Here is a 22,639-nt window from a genome sequence, read left to right on the forward strand (position 1 = left end):
AGGTCTTAAGTACTCACTGAATTTTTGGAGTCTTCAGAATAAAGTTCACTTTGTAATGAATATCTGAATGTGCTGTTAGTTTAGACAGAAGCAGTGTGATTTTAAACAGAGCTTACTGCTGTGTTGGAAGTGGGCTGGGGTAGGTTGCAGACAGGGAGTTCTAGAGAGCCAGGCCTCCCCTCCTCCTTCTTTTCTCCAGACTAAACAACCCCAGGTCCCTCAACTGCTCCTCACCAGACCTATTCTCCAGACCCTTCCCCAGCTTCCTTGCCCTTCTCTGGACCTGCTCCAGCCCCTCAATGTCTTTCTTGATTGAGGGACCCAAACCCAGGACTCAGGGTGTGGCCTCACCATTGCAGAATCCAGGGTGACAATCAGTTCCCTACTTGTGCTGGTCACACCATTGCTGATCCATGCCAGGATGCTGGTGGGCTTCTTGGCCACATGGGCACACGCTGGCTCATCATCAGCTGGCTGTTGACCAACTTCCCCAGGTCTTTCTCTGCTGAGCACCTTCCATCCACTCTGCCCCAAGCCTAGATTGTTCATGGGGTTGTTGTGACCCAGGTGCAGGACCCACATTTGGCCTCGTTGAACCTCATACAGTTAGCATCAGCCCATCAGTCCAGCCTGTCCAAATCCCTCTTTAGAGCCTTCCAGCAGATCAACAGTCTCCCAGCTTAGTGTCATCTGCAGACTTACTGAGGTTGCACTCCATCCCCTCGTCCAGATCATTGATAAAGATGTTAGAGAGAACTGTTGGGCAGCCAGAATAAAATGTTCGTATGTAGAACTTGATTAATCATAATGAGGATAAAATGAGTGAACTAAAGCTATCTGTGTCACATTTAATGAACTTCTTACTCTGTGGTTTTGTTTTTCATGTAGGCAACAGCAAATTGCTGAGATGCAGGTTTTCATCCCTGAAAATAAACTGTTTACTGGAAAATTGTCCAATGCACTGCTGGTCATGATCAAAGCATTGTTTGTGTTCGTAGCATAGAATCAAAGATGAGATGAGTTTTCAAGAGACTTGTGCAGGACATTTTGTCTTCCCTGCTCAAAGCAAAGTGAACTTCAAAGTCACATTGGCTTGTGCGAGGCCCTGTCTGGTTCAGCTGGATTTTCACATCCCATAAAATCCCCTGTGATGTTGCTGTAATTCGGATGTATTCCTGAGGCACTAATTTAATCGAGGAACAAAGGAAACTGGGCACTAAAACAATCACTCCAGCATTTAAACTCTTGATTTCACTACAGTAATACTGGTAGCAAAAATCTGGTAACTACTGTAAGAGATTCAATGAAAAGCAAGAAGAAAACTCTGTAAGATGTCAATTTGATTTCCACCATTTGAATTTTCAAAATACCCCAGTTCTTATTTCTGCTCAAATTCGGTGCAAGCCCTGCCTGGTATTCAAAGACTGAAGCTAGAGGACAGTGATTTAATAGGTTTTGTTGTTGTTTCATCTACCTAGTGAGGATTAAACAAAAGCCTTTTTTTTCAATCCTAGAAGCTGCCTTTATAAATTTCAGAGAAATACTGAGAAACCAGAAAATTATTGTCTTTGAATCAGGTATCTCGAAGAATAACTCCTGGCTGCTTCTGATGCCTATTTTTATGTGAAATTCTGAATGTTTAGGTATTCTGCTACCTGTTCCAAATTTTTCAAAGCAAAGAGTGTAAATTCCTGTGGACCTTTGTCCAGTCCTTGGTTTTCCAGGAAATTATCCTGTTTGCATGTGTGGAAGTATCTGCAGTACACTTCATGAGAAGATTGGAAACAAGGCCTCTAAGCATGACTGGCCATAGCCCAGGAGGACTAGGAGATTGCCAGAGAAAATATTTCATGGATTTCTATTGAACAACAGCATCCATATGACTTTGTCCAACCATTCCTTCATAAGTGGCAGCTCCTGAGGGCAGCAGGTTGAGAGAGGTGTTCTCCCCCTCTACTCTGATCTGCTGAGACTCCACCTGGAGTCTTATGTCCAGCTCTGGAGCCCCCAGCACAAGAAGGACATGGAATTGTTAGAGCAGGGCTCTCATCCTATCAGTTGTTCCAAAGGAGAAGAGACCAACCCTCACCTGGCTCCAGCCTCCTTTCACAGAGTTGCAGAGAGCACCAAGGTCTCCCCCAGCCTCCTTTTCTCCAGGCTAAACAGCCCCAGTTCCCTCAGCTGCTCCTCACCAGTCCTGTTCTCCAGACCCTTCACCATCTTCATTGCCTTTCTCTGGACATGCTCCAGCACCTCACTGTCCTTGGAGTGAGGGACAAGAGCAGACCACACAGAAGAGCACTTTGCTGTGCATTGAAGTGCTCTTTATTTCTTTTCTATTTGAAATATCTGCCTCTGTTACTTTTATCTTTTAGTTTTTATTGAATGTGGTACCTTGATTACATCGTGGCAATCAGAAGCCTTCCTGGTCTGTGTTAGCATCTAATGTTTATGTGTGTTTTATTTATCTCCTTTCAAAAGTTGTGAGCTATTGAGCTCTTCTGCAGTTTGTAGAATGGATAATGTGAGATTATTATGGGTAGAAAACTTGGATGCATTTGGAGATAATCTGTGATACTTTTCACCTTCAGCTTCAGATGGCAATGTGATTGGAACTGAAGAGAACAGTTTTGACCTCAGCTATGTAAAAAAGAAACTGGAGCATGGGCTTTCAAGGATATGGCAGGTAGGGTTTTTTAACGGTTTTGCCAAATATTTCTCTCCCTTTGCCCAGTTTTAATTACAGTTTTACTGGTAGTTGTTTCATCTTGGTTGGAAAAGAACTTGAAGATCATTGAGTCAAACCATTACAGTCTCTCTGGAGACTTTTTTTTAATTGAAGTGATTTGTTTGAAGCTAAATATATCAAGACATCAGCTGCTACTCACTTCCTCAGTTACTCCTTGGTCACTATGCTTACCACAGAATCACAGAATGGTAGGGGTTGGAAGGGACCTCTGGAGATCATAGAGTTCAAGCCCCTTGACAAGGCGGGGTCACCTAGAGGAGATCACACAGGAACATATCCAGGCAGGTTTTGAATGTCTCCAGAGATGGAGACTCCACCACCTCTCTGGGCAACGTGTTCCAGTGCTCCAGCACCCTTAAATTAAAGAAGTTCCTCCTCATCTTTAGATGGAACTTCTTATGTTCAAGTTTGTGCCCATTATCCCTTGTCCTGTCACTCAGCACCACTGAAAAGAGCCTGGTCCCATCCTCCTGACACCCACCCTTTAAGTTTTGATCAACATCGATGAAATCTCCCCTCAGTCTTCTCTTCTCCAAGCTAAAAAGCCCCAATTGTCTCAGTCTTTCCTCCTAAGAGAGATGTTTCGCTCCCCTCAGCATCTTTGTAACCCTTTGCTGTACCCTCTCCAGCCGTTCCCTGCCATTCTGGAACTGGGCAGCCCAGAACTGGAAACAATACTCCAGGTGTGGCCTCACCAGGGCAGAATAGAGGGGGAGGAGAACCTCCCTTGACCTGCTGGCCACACTCTTCTTGGTGCACTCCAGGATGCTACTGGCCTTCTTGGCAACGAGGGCACATTGCTGGCTTGTGGTCATTGTGTTGTCCACCAGGACTCCAAATCAGTCCGTGATTCTATGAAGTTAGAGGCACAAACCTGAAGTACAAATGAAGCTTTTTGTCTTTGGTCTGTTAAGTACCCAAAACCTCTTTGTGTTTTGTAGGATGTTCAACTGAAAGTGAAAACCTATCTTCTGGGAACAGATCTGTCTAGCTTCAAATATGATGACTTCATATTTGTACTTGATGTTACCAGCAGGTATGCTGATGTGGTCATAAGACCACTTGATACATATTCACAAACCTGGATTCAGATAAGACAGCAAAGTTATTTAAGGCTCATATTTACATTCTGATGCCAACTTTGTTCCTATCTACTTATACTTTGAAGAGCACTTCTTTATGTGGGAGTCTGAGTGAGTGCCAATCTCTCTTTCTTGTTACCTTCTCCAAGTGGGAGAGGTGGAATAAGAGGCTTTGCTACTTAAGTAGTACTTAAGTGTAATATAAGTAGTACTTAAGTGTATATTAAGATTTGAAATCTGCAGATTTCACAATTTTGATATTTCTAAAAGTTTTTAAAGGAACTCTCAGTCCAGAGCAGTAAAACCTTGCAGTGCTGCTAACCTGTTCAATATGATGTCTTTCTGTCTGGGGAATAAAATGTCAGATTCTGATTGTGATACAGCTTGCCCTGTGCAAAGGGATCTCAAAAAGACATTTATTTTGCTTATGACTTGTTGTCTCTATGTGTATGGGACATTATGGTAGGATTTGGAGGGAACTGAGACAAGGAAATTGTGGAGTGAGTGAAGTTTTGCACCTTAACTTTGGTGCTCTGCTTTTATGGAGACAATGGATGCTCATGGTAATGATAAAGAATTTGTCATTCAGGTTGGAACAGCAGTGTTAATAAAGCAAGCAATATTTATACATGTTTCATTCCTACAGGCTAATGCAGGTTGGAGAGGAATTTTGTGGCAGTAAGTCTGAAGTTTTGCAAGAATCCATCAGAAAACAAAGTGTTAACTACTTCAAAACATACCACAGGTGAGATTGCTCTGTGTGCAGGGGGTGACTGCTCTGTGTGCAGGGGGTGACTCTAATAGCATTTAACTTCTGATGCTTTCCAAAGGAATTCCACTGCAGGTTGTTCCTGCATTCAGGTTAACAGGGGGTGGAGTATGTTCTGCGGTGAGAACAAGGCTCTGAACCTTGGAGAAGGGGAGTGGAGAAGCTTTTCCTTCTGTTGCAGTTGTGGAAAGCTCTAGTTCACAAAATGGCTGAAGTCAGAAGGGACCTCAGAGATCATCTACTCCAACCTCCCTGCTGTGGGCAGGGCCACCTCTCAGCTAGACTTGGCTGCTCAAGGCTTCATCCAGCCTGGCCTTGAACACCTGCAGGGAGGAGGCAGCCACAAGCACTCTGGGCAACCCATTCCAGAGTCTCTTCACCCTCATACTGAAGAACTTTTTCCTAAGATCCGATCTAAATGTACTCTCCCTCAGCTTCAAACCATTCCCCCTTGTCCTGTTGTTCAACACCCTTATGAAAAGTCCCTCTGCAGCCTTCCTGTAGGATCCCTTCAGGTATCGGAAGGGAGCTCTAAGGTGCCCCCAGAATCTTTTTTCTCCACACTGAACAACCCCAGCTCCCTCAGTCTATTCTCATAGCAGAGGTGCAGAGTTCTGCAGCAGGCAAGCTATAGAACTTGACTGGGTTTTCAGGGTCCCTCTTAAGCTGTCCTCTGGGATCCTGAGGACAAATGCCTTGTAGTCCATACTTGTAGCAAAATTGTTTCTTCTTTTTCTATGCCATTATATAAAAAAGCTGATTATCTGTGGCTATGAAAAGCTTTATTCATATGCAGTTTTGTCTTGTACCAAATGAGATGTTTAGAACTGAACTCATACTTCTGAGTCATGTTCTCATAGGTTTTTCATTGGTAATTCATAATTACATTTCAGTCTGCTGTTGTATCTGAGGCCAATCATATGTGCTGTCATGTGCAGGCTCCGATGTGATGCATGCTTATGACAGCTTCAAGACTTGTCTGTTTGTTTTAGTTGTCTTATTTCCTAACTGTTTGAGCTGGGGTGATTGACAACTCTTTCACTGTAGTTATCTTTCTGAGTGTAAACAGCTATGAAGATAGGAGAGGAAATACAACATTCCTTGCTCTGAGAAGTTCTTACTTTGCCAGTCTTGATCTTTTGTACTTTGTTGTGTGTTGTCCAAGAAGGACCAGAGAGAACACTGCATGGATTTTTATTGAACAATAGCAGTAATATGACTCTGTCCTGTTCATTCCTTCATGAATGGCAGTTCCTGAGGACAACAGGCCAAAGCAAGTGATTCTTTCTCTCATGAAACTCCACTTGAAGTACTGTGTCCACCTCTGGAGCTTCCTACACAAGAAGGATGTGGAACTAATAAAGTGGATCCAGGGGAGGCCACAAAGATGATGTGCTATGAAGAAAGGCTGAGAGAGTTGGGCTTGTTGAGTCTGGAGAAGACAAGGCTCCAGGGAGAACTTCTAGCAGCCTTCCAGTATCTGAAGGTGGCCTCCAGGAGAGCTGGAGAAGGGCTTTTTACAAAGGCATGGAGTGACAGGCTGAGGGGTGATGGCTTGACACTGGAAGAAACTGGAATGAGATGAGACATTAGGAGGAAATTCTTCCCCATGAGGGTGGTGAGGCACTGGAACAGGTTGCCCCGAGCAATTGTGGAGGCTTCAAGGCTGGCAGTGTTCAAAGGCAGGTTGGATGGAGCCTTGAGCAAGCTGGGCTGGTAGGAGGTGTCCCTGCCTGTGGTTGGGGGTTTGGAACTAGATGATCTTTAAGGTCCCTTCCAACCCAAACCATTCTGATTGTCTGATTAAGAAGGGAAGTTACAACAAACCTGGTGAGGAAAAAATGTTCACTGCTGTCTTTTCCAATGAGTTCCTCCTAAAGTGGCCAAAGATTTTCTTTGAGATATTTCTGCTTATGGCTGAATGGAAGCTTTTCTATAGATTATAGAGGAAAGAAAACCCAGGATTGCTGCAGAATCATAAGATACTCCTCTATATTTTCTAATGATTTTGTCAAAACCCTTTGTTTCATAAGTTTGGAGACTGGCATTCTCTGAAAATTACTGCAGAGGTGTCCTAACATATTCTGTTAGTAACTTCAAAGTGGTCTGTCAGTTGATACTTTGAGTTAAATATCTGCTTTCAAGCCTGACTTTTGATCCAGTTGTTCAAGCTGTTTTTCACTGCCTAAGTTAAATAACTGGCTGTGTTTGCTTTACTCTTGCTGCCAGTTAAGAGGATCTGTTGCTTATATTTCAGAACCCGCCTTGAAGAATTAAGAATGTTTCTGGAGAATGAGACCTGGGAGCTTTGTCCTGTTAAATCAAGCTTTAGCATTCTGCAGCTTCATGTAAGTTCTATGAATAACACACAGAGATGTATTCATGTTTTAGGAGCCCAGGTCTTCTGAAAAAGTAGTAAGATCCATAAACTACTCTTCTGCTCTAACAAGAGGCTACTGGGCTACTAATAGCAGAGAGGGAAAAGGGAGGAGAACCCTCAGTAGCATTTCATAGCTAAAGAAATCGTAGTCTTAGTAGAGAAATGGGATTATAAATCCAAAGATACTGCACAAGGGAACTGGAGCAGCAGAAAAAGGCAGAAAGTAACCAATTCATTTAAACAAGCGGCAGTCTAACACTGTTTAAACAAATAGAAGTCTAACAAGCTGCATACATTTTGATCTTCGAACCTTTAGATTAATAATAACAGCCATTTAGCTACTTCTGAAGAGCAATAGCAAGAGTTAAATAGATAAAAATGAAATAAGTCAATATTTTTAGGTAAAAATGTCCAAAATCATACCCTTATGTGCCCTACTTAGACCATGTATTTGCAAAAAAATTTGTGCTATCACCCAGTCATCAGAAACTTCCTGTGCAAAGGATTTGGAAAGTAATAAATTTTGAAAAGAACTTTTAAAAAATAAAATGGAGACAAAAAATTCAGCTTTATAAATTACTTCACACAACTTTGTGTGAAAAAACCCAAAGCAACAGGTTTTGATAGAATTTAGCTCTTGTTTTGTCTCCTAATTTTTATAAATAAAAACCCCCACTTGTTTTTCACCTACTTTTAGACAGTGAATACTTAGAATGCAGGAGATGTGTTGCCTGTGCTAATATTAGCAAGATAAGCACTGTGAGATTGCCAATTTGAAGGGTAACCTGACCACGAAAAGCACCTTTAAATAAGCTTGAAAATAAGCAGCAAGCTTTGGCTAAAGTTTTCATGTGGAGTTAGTTGTCTACAAGTTTGTGGTTGTGTTCTGTTAATTATGTAACTAGAGTTATGATAACACTGAAGCTGCCTTGTTGGTGATTAAAATTGTCCTCTCTTCATATTAATAGGAGTTTAAATTCATGGAGCAGTCACGTTCCCCTTCTGTGTCACCTAGTAAGCAGCCTGCTTCTGCAGCTTCAACCACAGTAACGTTGTTTGAGCAGTACTGTAATGGAGGAAACCCCTTTGAAATTCAGGCTGACAGCAAAGATGATGAGACAGAAGATGTCTTGGCATCCAATGGGGTATGGAGTGCTTCAGGAAATCTTACTCTCAGTAAATAGAATCATTGAATCATAAAATTGTTTTCTTAGGAGAAGACCTCTAAGATCATTGACTGCATTGTCAAGTTGTTTCTTCCAGCCTTCACTAGTTTCATAATCATCACATAACAGCCTTCAAAGACTAGATGACCCTTGGAGGTCCCTTCTAATCCAGACCATTCTATGATTCTATGACACACAGATCTGCAAACATAACCCAAATCTCAATGTAACTTTCATTCCAAGATCTTCAGCTCCAGTAGCACGAGCCCTTAGATTTCTCATTTTGTTAATCAAATGGCTTTAGGTCTGAACCAAAATAGTTGCATGTCCACAGAGAATGGCCCCACAATGACAGCAGAAGTGTTTGGAGCAGCAGAACAGAGCAGACAAAACCTGTGGATCTATAGCTGGGGATGTCCCTGCTTATGCAAGGGGGTTAGACTAGGTGACCTTTAGAGGTGCCTTCCAAACCAGTGCATTCTTTGGTTCTTTGATCATGAAAATGGTCAGGGGCTGGAGCAGCTCTGCTAGGAGGACAGGCTGAGCGAGCTGGGGCTGTTCAGCCTGCAGAAGAGAAGGCTCCAGGCAGACCTAACAGCAGCCTGCCAGTACCTGAAGGGGGCTACAAGAAGGCTGCAGAGGGACTGTTTGCAAAGGCCTGCAGGGACAGGACAAAGGGCAATGGTTTGAAATGAGAGCAGAGCAGATTTAGATTGGATGTGAGGAACAAGTTCTGCACCATGAGGGTGCTGCAACACTGCAACAGGTTGCCCAGGGAGGTTCCATGCCTGGAGATATTCAAGGTGTGGCCAAGGCTCTGAGCAAGCTGCTTTAGTGGAGGATGTCCCTGCTGAGTGCAGGGGGGTTGGATTAGATGACTTTTGGAGGTCATTTCCATCCCAAACAATTCTATGATTCTATGATTCTGTTGTATTTGTTCACACCTAGATTATCTAATGTTTGTAAGGCAGCTTTTAATTGTAATTTAGATTCTGAGGACTCTTTCTTTGTGGTGAGATCTGCAATGAAAGTGAACAAGAACTTTATTTTTGTTTTCAGAATTCTGTCAAACTTTAGTACTGGTCAGTTATGTTTTAATGTAAAACTTTGTACCATTCTCTTAAAAGTTGTATTAGAATATTTTTTGTTTATTCTTTTGATGAATAATTCTTTCTTCAGCTTTTTTTCTCATAGTAAGGATTAGTTTAATTTTCTTTTTGTTGAATTTTTGGTTTTTTGCTTTTTAACAGTATGAATCAGATGAACAAGAAAAAAGTGCTTATCAAGAGTATGACAGTGACAGTGATGTTCCTGAAGAGCTGAAAAGAGATTATGTGGATGAGCAGACAGGAGATGCCCCTGTGAAAAGGTACCCAGACTGTGTGAGCCCTTGGTCTCATTGACATGCTTTTCATCTCAGTATTCTAATTAGTTCATTTTCTGCTTAGTCTGTGCTCTGTGACAATGGGATAATAACCAAATGGTCTTTGTGCTACCTGCACAGTCAGAAATGCTCAGCACTTAGACCACCAGAATAGAGAGGGAGGATAAATTGGTCATCATTACTGCAGACAGAAACTTTGGAAAGCATGAATTTGAAGGAGGATGAAGGCTGCCTGAAGCAGGTAGTGCGAAAATGATCAGCAAGCATTAGACAGTAACTAAAGGTTCTTCTACAAGTGCTGTTGTGCACATACATAATTTCTGTTGTGTCAAATGCAGTTGTTTGCAGACAAAAGCTTTAGCAGAACAGGAAACTTCTGCAGATTAACAAAGAATTGAATTATTCCATAGACTGAAAGCAGTTATTTGAATTTTAAATCCTCTTTTCTTTACTAGTGTATACATACAGTACACACAAAGAGAGATTCACATGAATATACATGCTCTGTTTTGATGAATACAAAGGTAAATATTTTATTTATATATAATTTTGTAAACAAAAGCCAACTCTGTAGCCTGTAAAAGGATCTGAAGTACCAATTTCTGTCTATGGCACCGTGGTGCCTAGATGTGCATTCAGATTTTGTGAAGCAGGTTGGCATTACTTGCACCTAGAGGATTAGGAAGCCATCACTGGCCTCAGAGCAGAGGAACTTACACACAAGTCTCTGAGGCAAACACTCAAGGGTACTGAGGGAGCTGCTGGTTTAATGGCCATGGTGGAGTTAGGTCAATGGTTGGACTCAGCAATCTTGGAGGTCTTTTCCAACCCAAATAATTCTATGATCTGTGTATGGTTTTGAATTAAAAATAATTCTTTTGGGGGGGGGAATAAAATATTGTTAGCATGTATTCATAAGACATAGATTCATTGAATGGTTTGGGTTGGAAGGGAGCATAAAGATCATCTAGTTCCAATGCCCCTCATGGGCAGGGACACTTTCCACTAGCCCAGCTTGCTCGAGGTGTGATCCAACCTGGCCTTGAACACCTCCAAGGAGGGGACATCCACAACCTCCCTGGGCAACTACTTCATTTAAAACAAGTGACAAAAATTAACAGAACAAACCACAGTCACTGTCCAAAGCTTTGTGCTGTGAAATGGAAGCATTCTGAATTTTTGGCAAGAGTATCATTTGGAAGGGTGGCACCTGGAAAGGTTCTCTTCTAGAATTATAGACTATCTTAGGTTGGAATCATAGAATCACAAAATATTAGGGGTTGGAAGGGACCTCAAAAGATCATCCAGTCCCACCCCCCTGCCAGAGCAGGATCAGCTAAGGAAGGTCACACAGGAACACATCCAGGCAGGTTTTGAACGGAACTGTAAGAATCATTGAGTCCAGTTCCTTGCTTCTCACAGGACTGCAATTAATGAAAACTCAAATGCCTTTTTAGTTTTATCTTCCTTAAGTTGTTTCCATTTCCAGATAGCCTTTTCCAGCTGTATTTTGGGAGTCTGCTCCTGGTTTAATTTTCTTTACTTCCTAAACTATGAACTTGAGTCAGAGTGGTTAAAGTGATTACTGAAGCCAGACAGAGGCCTGCAGGCTACAACTCAGAAGCTCCTTTCCCTAGCACAATTTTATGTAGATTAGTCCAGGCTTCTTTCTTTAAATGTTAGAATCCTAACCTAATTATGTTCTGGCATAAGTACAGTACTGTGCTGGAAGTCATACTTCTGTGTGAAAGCAGTTGGGGAGGAAGAATTTCTTTGCTGCTACATTTTATTTTTATGTCCTGGAATGTGAGAGGTTGTCACTTCTGCTGTGTTTTGTTTTGTTTTCTTCAGTATTTCTCGAGAAACTCTGAGGAGCAGAAAGAGATCAGATTATAACCTCAACAAAGTCAATGCGCCCATCTTAACAAACACTACACTGAATGTAATCAGGCTTGTTGGTATGTAGAACAGTTGCACTTTCTTTTATTTTAGTGAATTTGCTGTGGATTTTTTTGGGGTATCATAGAATCGTAGAACGGTAGGGGTTGGAATCCAGAGATTCATAGGGTGCTTTGGATTGGAAGGGACCTTCAAGATCAGCTAGTTCCAACCCCCCTGCCCTGGGCAGGGACACCTTCCACTAGACCAGGCTGCTCAAGGCTCCATCCAACCTGCCCTTGAACACTCTCAGGGATGGAGTTGTCCATAACCTTCCTGGGCAACCTGTTCCAGTGTCTCCTCACCCTCACTGTAAAGAATTTCTTCCAAATCTCCAGTCTCAATCTCCCCTCTTCCATTTTAAAGCCATTCCCTCTCATTCTGTGACTACAAACTCTTGTACCAAGTCTCTCCTCAGCTTTCTTGTAGGTCCCATTCAGGTCCTGGAAGGCTGCTATAAGGTCTTCCCTGAGCCTTCATCAAGTCCGACCCACTTGCCAAAGCAGGAAGAAACTTCTAAGCTTTTGCTTGCTTTCAACCCCATGAACTTAAAAAAAAAAAATTATAATGGTGATGACGAATCTCCCAGCAGAAATCTTGTAGCTGAATTAAATGATTGGTTACATAGCACAGAATCATAGAATGGTTTGGGTTAGAAGGGACCTTAAAGATATCTAGTTCCAACCCCTCTGCCTTATGGGCTTCAAGAATAAACCAAAAATCTTTCAAAATGGTCTAATTACAATGAGCTTTTCACTTTTTCCCTGTAAGTGGTGGTTTAGCTCCTACTGCCTGTTGTAGGAAGCTGTATGTTTGGAATTTAGGAAATGGTTTTACTAATGACCACAGAGACACTAAAACTCAACTATAGATTATTCAGCAGGTTATGTATTTATTTACCTGGCTTGTTTTATGTGGATTAATTCCTTATTTATTAGTAATTTATTAATTATGTGAATAAGTTTGATGTGGATTAATCTGATAGAGAATGCTCTCAACTTACTGTCTTTAAGGACAAAAAAAATGCTGGAAATTCTCAAAAAGAACCTGGCAAATTTTCAGCAATTTTAGCTATTAACAAAGAGCTTCTAGCAAGTCAAACTGTTTTGAGTTGCTGAAAATCTTTTAAGTGGTGTTTTCAAAAGTTTCTAGCACAGTGTGGATTTGGGCTGTTGTTGCTGTTTGGAAATGTTCTCATATCTCCCTTTTTCACCCAAAATAGGAGCTTTAGTGCATCTAGGCAGCAATGTTTAGAAGCTAGAAGTTGGCATCCTGCTAGTGCAACAAGGAGGAAATGTTCTTGGAACATGTGTTGTGTTGTGTCAAGATGCTGAGTGATGTAGCAATAGAGAAATGTTCTTGGCATCAGAAGATCTTTGTAGGGACAATACTTGGGCAGTGTAGAGCATGTAGCCCTTTGGAAAAACATAAAATACTGCCTGAGGGATTACCTTGAATATTCCTACCAGCTGCACAGATATTTGGAAATCTAGCAGTCCAGAATGTGACAGATCACCCTTGTATCATGCATGGGTTGCAGGCAAGCTTAAAAATGTGTTTACCACACAAGTAAGTGGAAAAATTCAGCTTGTGGCAATAGAGAATATTCAGATAGCACATAGGAAGGTGACAGCTGCTCTGATTTGGGCACCGTCCCTTCCCAAACATCTGAAAATATCCACCTTGGGCTGCATTGGAATTGGCTTCATTTGGCTTTCCCTTTTTGGAAGACAAATTGAAATTTTCAAGCCTGCTTTTCAGTTTGTTTGTAATGCTGTGGGTCAAAACATTAATAATTAAGCCTAGAATTAGCAATTGGGCTTAAGTACAAAGATGAAGTGTTGCAACCTGTGTCAAATCTCCCAAAATAATAAAACAGATGCTTCTGTGTGTCAGGAAACTGGGGCACAGATGCATGATAGCCAAGCAGGGAGTCTAAGCTAGATGGAAACCTGGAAAGGAGCAATGTCAGGTTATTGCTTGATTGTTACCATAATAATGCTCTATCATCTTCCCAGGTATGCAGCTGTAGCATTTATTTCATAAATTAAAGTTATTTTTACTGACCTACACAACTGCTTAAAAAAAAAAAATCCAAATAACTCCCTCTGATACCAAAAGCTAATTTTGTTTCTTTCGTCATCCAGTTTCTTTGCTTAAACCAACATTTTCTGTATCGATTAGGTAAAGACTTTGCTGGGCACAGCATTAACTTGAAAAACACTGTTGCTGACTACAGGAAAAAGGAATTATTTTAGCACCCTCCTGTCATTTTTTTTCCAACCTATCACATCAAAACATGCCTAGAATATGGCAATTTGTTAAATGATCTGGTATCTCCTATGTGCTGGGTGAACTGCATTTACATTTTGGTTCCAAAATTGCTGGCTGATACTATTAGCTATTCTTTGTGCTTTTAGAGATGCTAATAGCACCAGCAGTGTGTCAAGTTTGAGCAGGGTTTGCATGAAGTACACTTTTGGTATGACCCTGTGAAAAGAGCTGTGCCCTATGTTCATAGATTCCAGGCTGCTGGCCTTGAACAACTCCAGGGAGAGTTGTTTTTTTTTTTTTTTTTAATGAAGCAGAAATCTGTAGAGGATCCAGAAAGTTGTGTATTTTTAATTTGATACCAGAAGGCAAATGATTGAAGACACTTTGATACAGACTAACATCCACATTAGGGAGAAGTCTTGAGGCATTTGTGGTGTCTTAGTCATTCACAGATTGCACTGGGTTAGAAGGGACTCTCAAAGTCATCTTGACCAACCCCCCTGCAGTCAGCAGGGACAACTCCAGCAAGATCAGGTTGCCTAGGGCCACATTGAGTCTGATCTTGAATGTTTCCAGGGCTGAGGCCTCAAGCACATCCCTGGGCAACCTGTTCCAGTGTTCCACCACCCTCACTATGCAGAACTTCCTCCTAATGTCCAGCCTAAATCTCCCCTGCTCCAATTTCAAACCATTGCCCCTCATCCTGTCCCTACAAGCCCTTCTAGACAGTCTCTCCCCAGCCTTACTGTAGGTCCCCTTCAATTCCCCTTCATCACGTTTAGCTTTATTTCCAAACCTCCCCATCTCTGAGAGGTTACAAAGTTGTTGTTAAGCAATATTCCAGACTAAAGAATAAACTTTGTAAAACTGGTTTGGAGTTTGTCAGACTCATTCTTCCCTTTGCAGCACTTGTGCTGAGGAAACTAATGTTGTCTATTTGATTTTTCAGGGAAGTACATGCAGATGATGAATATTCTTAAGCCAATTGCATTTGATGTGATCCACTTCATGTCCCAGCTCTTTGATTACTACCTGTACGCAGTCTATACGTTTTTTGGCCGCAATGACACGGTAGGTAGAAACATTCTCCATTTCCAAATACCACTGCACACTCAGAATGAGAGCACAGATGAGATCATTTCACTTAAAATTTGCTACCTGATAGGTAATCCCCAGAAAAATTAGTGGCAATGGGTTAGATTTGAATGCAGGAGGAACAAAAGGCTGATTAAATCAGCTCTAAGGGGAATAACTACTGGCAGCATCATTATCATTGGGACATGAATCCTATCATGTTTTCTTGAATAGATTCTGTCCTCTCTTTCTGGCAGTGTTTTGAAAGGGAGGAAAGACAACCTGAAATACCTGGAAGTAGTGGCAGAAAGTGGAGAGCAAAGGAACAGTCTGCAGGAGGAGGGTGGTGGTTTGAAGCCAAGGGAATATGAGGTGATTGAATTTTCCTGTGTGCATTTCTCTAACTCAGACAAGAATAGCAGAAAGGAAGAGGACAGGCAGGGCACAAAGGCTAAGTAGTAACTCAAGTTTAAGAGGTCTGAAATACTGTTTTTCAGGTCTAGTATTTTGCTATCCAACTAATTACATTAATGAAAACAAGGGGGTTGGGATTGATCTTGTAATTGAAATCTATTCTTGTTGGCAATGTCTGTACATAGATCAGCTTCCAACAGAATTGTCTTAAAGCATTTAGGAAAAGCTGTGTGTGAAACCAATTTACTCTTCTCTTGGCCCTGAAATTACTCCACAAGTAATAATATTGTGGGATTCTAAATTCCTCATCATCTGTTGGCAAATTTTAATGGATTTTCAGGCTCAACACATGGTTCTAAATGGGTTTGAGCTGTCCTCTTTGGCAGAACAAATGTATTTGCAATTTGTGTTTAGAAGATGGGCAGGTTTGGGGTTTGTTGTTTTGTTTCTTCTTAAGATAATTGATTTCCATTGGCTTAATTTGCTGCTCTGGTATTCACATCATGTTGCATTTCTTCATTTATTTATTTATTTTCCACCTCCCATTTTGTGTTTTTTAAAGCCCATCCTGAGTTCCTCCCTCTCTGCTTCTAACAGAGAACAGCCCAGTGCTAGGCAGGTAAATTTTACAGCAGATGGGTAGTCAAAGTTGTGATGTTTGTGTCTAATTTTTGTTTCAGCAGATGATTTTCCATGGGAAACACTGATGCTTACAAAGGGTATATGAATGCAATACACCCTCTTGTAATGCTGCTGAAACATCCTCACTCTCCATAGTGGTTCTGAACTTTTAGAAAGTAGAGATGGGTGATGGTATGTGATTTAGACCACTGAGAGTGTTTCTGGTTGATTTTTATGTACAAAATAACATCGAATGGGAGCCTGAAAAAATATATTGGTAATATAACTTCCTTAAGTGGTTAAAATTCTTTATGAATGTTGTGCTTATGTTGTATATGTAAATTAGGACACACATAAAAAGGGTGATTAATTATGAAGAGCTCATTGCCAGTTCAGTTAAGGCTGCTTTTCCTCCTCTCAAATTATGGAGCAACTTGTCTTGAGGCAACCCTGGGCAGCAGGGAAGATCACGTTACTATTCAAAAATTCCCTTAGAGTAAATAAAGGTGAACTGACACCAAACAACTGATGAGTTTGGTTTTTTGGAGCCAATGAAAACTCTTGATAATGAACCAGAGCAGAGGGAAAAAGGGAAGAAAAAGGAGTGGGAAAAACAGAGAGAGAGAGGGAGAGTTAAGGAGTAAGAGGAAAATGCTATCACCAACACTTGGATCCAGTGAGTGTACATCCAGTGGGAATTCAGCTCAGATGAAAATTTTCATTGAATTTGTAGGAGGACTGGGGAGATGGACATCTAAAGTCAGAAAGGTTAGTTGCAGTAAATGGGAATTTAAATGATAACCACTTCATATTGAAAAGGAGTGGAGGAGATGACATGGCCTCCCTGATTTAGTGCACTGAAGGAAGTCCAGAGAGACAGTGCGCAACAATACTCTAAATATTCTTCAGTAAATTGCCTTTTGGTGTGAATCACATACCAGAACTCTGTTCAAACACTCTCAGATTCTTGACATAAATGTGTGTTTTTTAGCTGTCCCATTTCCACTGCTTTTTTTGTCTTACTTGTTCTGTGCTTTTCTTAAAACTGAAAGTGGAAGGTAAGTAGCCACAATAATGATGCATGTGGAATCCGCCCCTCAGCTGGTATAATTCATTGCATTTACCAGGACATCAGTGGAGCTGTATTGATTTATTCTAGCTGAGCATCCACCCCATAATACTTTCTGCTGTGAACATGATGATGACACATTTCTCAAGGAGATCTTTCTAAGCAGTACTAAAAATGACTGTTTTGTAAAGATCAATGGATATAACTTTGCTTATTCAAGTTAGTTAATAAAGACTAGTACAGCTTGAGAGAGGAGTCAAGACCATTTGGCTTGCTTGTGGTGTGCATGCAAGCCCTGGTGGGGACATCGTGGTACACCACTCTGGGCTCATCACCCAGATGAGAACTTCTGGAGTCCTACACCCAAATACAGTTTTATAACAATCATAGACTGATTTTGGTTGGAAGAGACCTTTAAGATCAAGACCTTTAAGAGTCCAACCTCGAACTACCAGGGCTGGTGCTAAACCATGTCCCTCAGCACCACATCTCTGCCTCTTGGAAACACCTCCAGAGACAGGGATTCAACCGCCTCCAGTGTTTGAAAACCCTGGATACTGGTTGTTTATTGGTGTGAATGGTAAGCTGTCATCTTCATGCAAGGTACATGGGTCATTGTTCACACCAGTGCAGTGTTGAGTGCCGTGACCACTGTTGATTTTGTATGGTTGTGTTTATCTGCTAAAATTTTAATGTAAGGAAAATGTAGCTCATGTTTACAAACTCAAGGTGTTGCTGCATCACTGTAAAGTTTTAAACCAATGGGTTTTCCCTTCCCAAATAGAACCTCTTTCTTCCAGTTTGAATCAACAGGTCTGGGCCTCAGTAGCAGCAGATTACGTACCACACTGAACAGAATCCAGGAGAGTCTGATTGATCTGGTGAGTACCTGGATATTGTTAATGCTCAGTGGGACAGAGTTCTGGGGAGGACATCCAGGAATTGTATTTCATCACGGCTTTCTGATTTTTATCTTTATATACAGCAGAAGGACAAAGGTTTAGCTTCATAGTGCATCATGACATAGATATTACTGTTGGAAATCAGTAGTTTCTAGCGTACAACAAAACTGCTTCATTGGGTTTTGCTAGATGTGACAACAGAATGATGCGTTTAAATCAGATTTAGGTTGGACACCAGGAGGAATTTCTTCACAATGAGGGTGGTGAAATACTGGAACAGGTTGCCCAGGGATGTGGTTGAGGCCCTGTCCCTGGAGACATTCAGGATCAGACTCAATGTGGCTCTGGGCAGCCTGATCTAGTTGGAGGTGTCCCTGCTGACTGCAAGGGGGTTGGACATGACCTTTGAGGGTCCTTTCCAACCCAATGCAATCTGTGAATCTGGTTCATGTAATAGGGCCATTTTGTTATCCAATATTGTCCTTATTAAAGAAGGTGTTTTGTTAAAGTAACCCAAAGCAAAACAATACAGCAGCCTTCCAGCATTGGAAGGGGACCACCAGGAGAGGGGGAGGGACCTTTGACAAAGGTATGGAGTGATAGGAGGAGGGGTAATGGCTTCAAACTGGAAGAAGCTCTACTGAGGTGAGACATTAGGAAGCAATTCTTCCTCATGAGGGTGGTGAGGCACTGAAACAGGTTGCCCAGAGAAGTTGTGGAGGCTCCAAGCCTGGAAGCGTTGAAAGGCAGGTTGCAGGGAGCCTTGATCATGTAGGTCTTACAAGGTAATAGAAGTAATTTACCAAGTCCTTTGCTAAGTCATTTCTGAACTATGGGGAACATTCCTTCACTTACATGATAACTTATATTCTGTTGACCACTTCTTGAGTTATTTTCAAACTGTGAAAAGTAAATACGGTGCTTGTGCCACACTACTAGTAGATAACTGTCCTTCATATCACATCATTGATAGATTTTGTGGGTTCAACTGAGCAGGAGAGCTTATAAAGAAAGATTCCTAAGAACTGTGCTAAAATGGCAATGCCTGTTTTTTTTTTTTTTCCCACTTAAATATAAACCCCTTGAAACATTTTGAAGAAATTTCCAGAGTCACAGATTGCATTGGGTTGGAAGGGACCCTCAAAGTTCATCTTGTCCAACCCCCTTGCAGTCAGCAGGGACACCTCCAACTAGATCAGGCTGCCCAGAGCCACACAGTCTGATCTTGAATGTCTCCAGGCATGAGGCCTCAAACATATCCCTGGGGAACCTGTTCCAGTAGTTCCCCACTCCCATTGTGAAGAACCTCCTCCTGGTGTCCAACCTACATCTCCCCTGCTTCAGTTTCAGAGTATCATAAATGGCTTGTGTAATAATTAATTCCCCATGGATGTTGCAGGCAGAATTTGTTTTAAAGACTTCTCCCTTAGAATTAGAAGACATAACCTTTACTCTGACTTTCATAAGGGTTTGGCCTTCCACAGAATTGTATTTTAATGCCTTTTTAATTCCTTCAGGTATTATATGGAATCCTAAACTTTCAGAGGAGCTTCTTGAAGGGTTTTGGGGACATTTCTTATAAAGTCAGTAGAGGGAGCATGATATAACTAATAACCCCAGGCCTCTGGGAAGCAGAGAAAACAGTCATATTGATATTCATCTCAAAAGCAGGGTACTCAGAAATAAATATTAATTCCAGGAAGATCTTACAAATGAATCAGTTAAAGGTTATGGAAAAATGGTAAGTGATGGAATTGATTTTTTTTAAACTTTACTCTGTACTCACAGTTCCTGGCAGTGCTTCGTAGCCTTGATTTTTTTTTTTTTTAATCAGTCAAAATAATATTCAAAAAGTAATTTCTAGGAGTAAATTGGAATTCCTTCCTCCGTTATTTAACAATGCTGTTATAGATAATGTTAGCATCAGTTGAAATTAATAGCTGTGTTCCAGCTAAGATTTGAAAGGAGGAAGAAATGTAGGCAAATAGCTGCCTTAAGTGATGCTGCTGCTTCTTCCAAAAATGAGATTTTTGGAGCAAATAACCTTGGGAATACTTGTTCAGGGGAAAAAAAATCCTCAAAAAAAAAAAAAAAAAGAATTTGTCGGTTTTTTTCTTCCTCTCTCTGCAAACTTTGTACAACATCCATAGCAGTGATGTTTGCAGTGTTGTGTGAACTGCTTGGTGGTGGAAGAGAACTTCGGGTATGCAAAAGAAACTTGGGATATGACAAACACTTTGAAAACCTGCTAGGACTTCTGCAGCTGTTTTCCTTCCATTATTCATGTGGAGCTCTTCACACCATTTCTTTTTTTTTTGTTGTTTGACTGTATGACCCCAGGAGATTGGTATGATTTCCTGATGTTTTCTGGCTTATTTAGTTGAAACATTTACTGGGCTTTGGCAATTGCTTTGCCTCTCTTTGGCAGTCACTGAGCCATCTCCTTTTACTCACTTCAGGCTCTTCTTGCTGGGCACTCAACAGTTGGGCTGATTTGTAATCCCAGAGGTGTGCAAGTGTCCACAGGGTCACAACTGAGCACCTGGGAAGCAACAGCAGGTCTTGCTGAAAATCCCATTCATAGAATGGTTTGGGTTGGAAGGGACCTTAAAGATCAACTGCTTGCAACCCACCTGCCATGGACAGGGACACCTTTCCACTAGACCAGGTTGCTCAAGGTCTCATCCATCCTGGCCTTGAACACCTCCAGAGAGGGGACATCCACAACCTCCCTGTGCAACCTGTTGCAGTGTCTCACCACCCTCACTGGAAATAATTTCTTCCAAATCTCCAGTCTAAAACTGCCCTCTTCAAGTCTCAATCTATCCCCCCCTGGTCCTCTCACTACAAGCCCTTGTAAAAAGTCCCTTCCTGGCTTTCTTGTAGCCCCCTCCAGGTACTGGAAGGCCACTCCAAAGTCTCCCCAGAGCCTTCTTTTCTCCAGGGTGAACAGCCCCAACTCTCGCACACTGAGGATCTTTCAAGGCTCCCTGAGGATCCTTCAAGGCTCCCTACTCAATCCACTTTCTAATCTGTAACCTATTACATTTTTTTTTCCAGAAGGCTGAAGATTCCCTCACTCTTGGTAGTAAGAACTTCTCTTTCTTAGACTTCACTTCATTCCATCTGCTGTAACCAATTTTTCTGTTCGTGTTTGATGTCTTTGGGAGCTGCAGAACTTAGTGAGCCTTTCTGATTTAACAATTCCACCTCCCTGTTGCCTTGGGCTGTCACATCACAGGAGGCAACTGTCAACTAAAATCCAAAATAGTTAAAGTGGAACTTGTGATCTTTTTATTCCTCCACACCTCACACCATTTTTAACAGCTTGGACACTATTACCTTCCCAGTTGTCTTGTATTCTTAGTGTCACTTTAGTCTTGGCTTTCAGCCAAGCAGTGAAAACATTCTGGTGCTGCTCTGCCTGTAGCAGGGAAGTTTTGATCATTCTGTGTCACTTAAATTCTCACCAAGACCTCACACATTTGGACATAAACCATTTTCACCTGTCCTGCCTTTAATTGCTGCATTATCTCCACGCTGGCCCTGTCAGATGGTTTCCTATCAGAATAAACCTCCCTGTCTGTCTTCTTTTTCACCTGATCCATCCCTGCAGTGCCTTTTCTTAACTTGGGGAAAAAACCCCAACAAAATCCCTGCAAACGGCAAAGCTGCTTTATTTATTATCATGTTTTTAGCTTCATCTTCGCCCAAATTTACAACAGCCTGAAAATTATGCCAATTTCTTTTTTGAGTCCAGCCACAGATGTCATGTTTAAGCATTAAGCATGTTTAAGTGGTGCCCAGTGAAAGGACAAGAGGACTGCATCCAAAGCAGTGTGGGCAGCAGGTAGAGGGAGGTGATTCTGCCCCTCTGCTCTGCTGAGACCCCACCTGCAGTGCTGGGGCCAGCTCTGGAGTCCCCAACACAAGAAGGACATGGAACTGCTAGAGTGGGTTCAGAGAAGGCCATGAAGATGATCAGAGGGCTGGTGCACCTCCAGGCTGAGAGAGTCGGGGCTGTTCAGCCTGGAGAAGAGAAGGCTCTGGGGAGACCTTAGAGCAGCCTTCTAGGATTTGAAAGAGGCCTGCAGGAGACCTGGAGAGGGACTTTTGACAAAAGCATGGAGTGGCAGGATGAGGGGTGATGGCTTCAAACTGGAAGAAGCTTGATTGAGATGAGACAGGAAGCAATTCCTGCCCATGAGGGTGGTAAGGCACTGGAACAGGTTGACCAGAGGAGTCGTGGAAGCTGCAAGCCTGGCAGTGTTCAAAGGCAGGTTGGCTGGGGTCTTGAGGAAGCTGGGCTGGTAGGAGGTGTTCCTGCCCATGGCAGAGGGGTTGGAACTTCCAACCCAACCCATTCTATGATTCTGTGATGTTTTCACATCCTGATGTGGTTCTGACAGCCACCTAAGTAACCTTCAGAGGCTGTCCACTCATGTACCTGCTTAGTCCAGTATGATAGCTTTGGGAGTGTCTTCTTTCTGGTACTCCTCTTCTAGCTGGAACTTGCATTTGCATTACTTGAGTGTAGAGGTGGAGAGATCCTCTCTCCATTTTTATTTTTTAACTTTTTCCCCTCTTTTTTCCCCGTTTTCCTCTTGTTTTCTTTTTCTTTTTTTTCCCATTTTGCTCAGGTTTTTGTTGTTCGGTGTTTTTTAACTTTTTTGGTTCGTTGGGGGGGTTTTTTGTTTGTTATTTTATTGTTGTTGGTTTGGTTTGGGTTTTCTGTGGCTTTTTTGTTGTTTGGTTGGTTTGATTTTGGTTTTTTGGGTTTTCTTGGTTGTTCTCTTTTCTTTCTTTCTCATTTCATT

At 41.8% G+C, this 22,639-nt stretch overlaps 1 protein-coding gene across 3 annotated transcripts in view; it reads left to right on the forward strand.

Annotated features, from left to right (window-relative positions):
• Positions 1 to 22,639, forward strand: part of VPS50 (VPS50 subunit of EARP/GARPII complex) — a 53,403-nt gene that overhangs the window by 19,751 nt on the left and 11,013 nt on the right. Inside the window, exons 14-23 of one of the 3 annotated variants that reach the window (XM_054384747.1) lie at positions 2,592 to 2,686; positions 3,691 to 3,785; positions 4,478 to 4,576; positions 6,858 to 6,948; positions 7,949 to 8,125; positions 9,397 to 9,515; positions 11,382 to 11,488; positions 14,692 to 14,813; positions 15,793 to 15,849; positions 17,721 to 17,801. In XM_054384747.1, coding sequence (XP_054240722.1) covers positions 2,592 to 2,686; positions 3,691 to 3,785; positions 4,478 to 4,576; positions 6,858 to 6,948; positions 7,949 to 8,125; positions 9,397 to 9,515; positions 11,382 to 11,488; positions 14,692 to 14,813; positions 15,793 to 15,849; positions 17,721 to 17,801 — 1,043 coding nt within the window. The remainder of the gene's footprint in view (positions 1 to 2,591; positions 2,687 to 3,690; positions 3,786 to 4,477; positions 4,577 to 6,857; positions 6,949 to 7,948; positions 8,126 to 9,396; positions 9,516 to 11,381; positions 11,489 to 14,691; positions 14,814 to 15,792; positions 15,850 to 17,720; positions 17,802 to 22,639) is intronic. The other 2 variants (XM_054384748.1, XM_054384750.1) reach the window with 2 other exon arrangements.

Source organism: Indicator indicator, chromosome 11 (genome assembly GCF_027791375.1).
Source record: "Indicator indicator isolate 239-I01 chromosome 11, UM_Iind_1.1, whole genome shotgun sequence".
NCBI lineage: Eukaryota > Metazoa > Chordata > Aves > Piciformes > Indicatoridae > Indicator > Indicator indicator.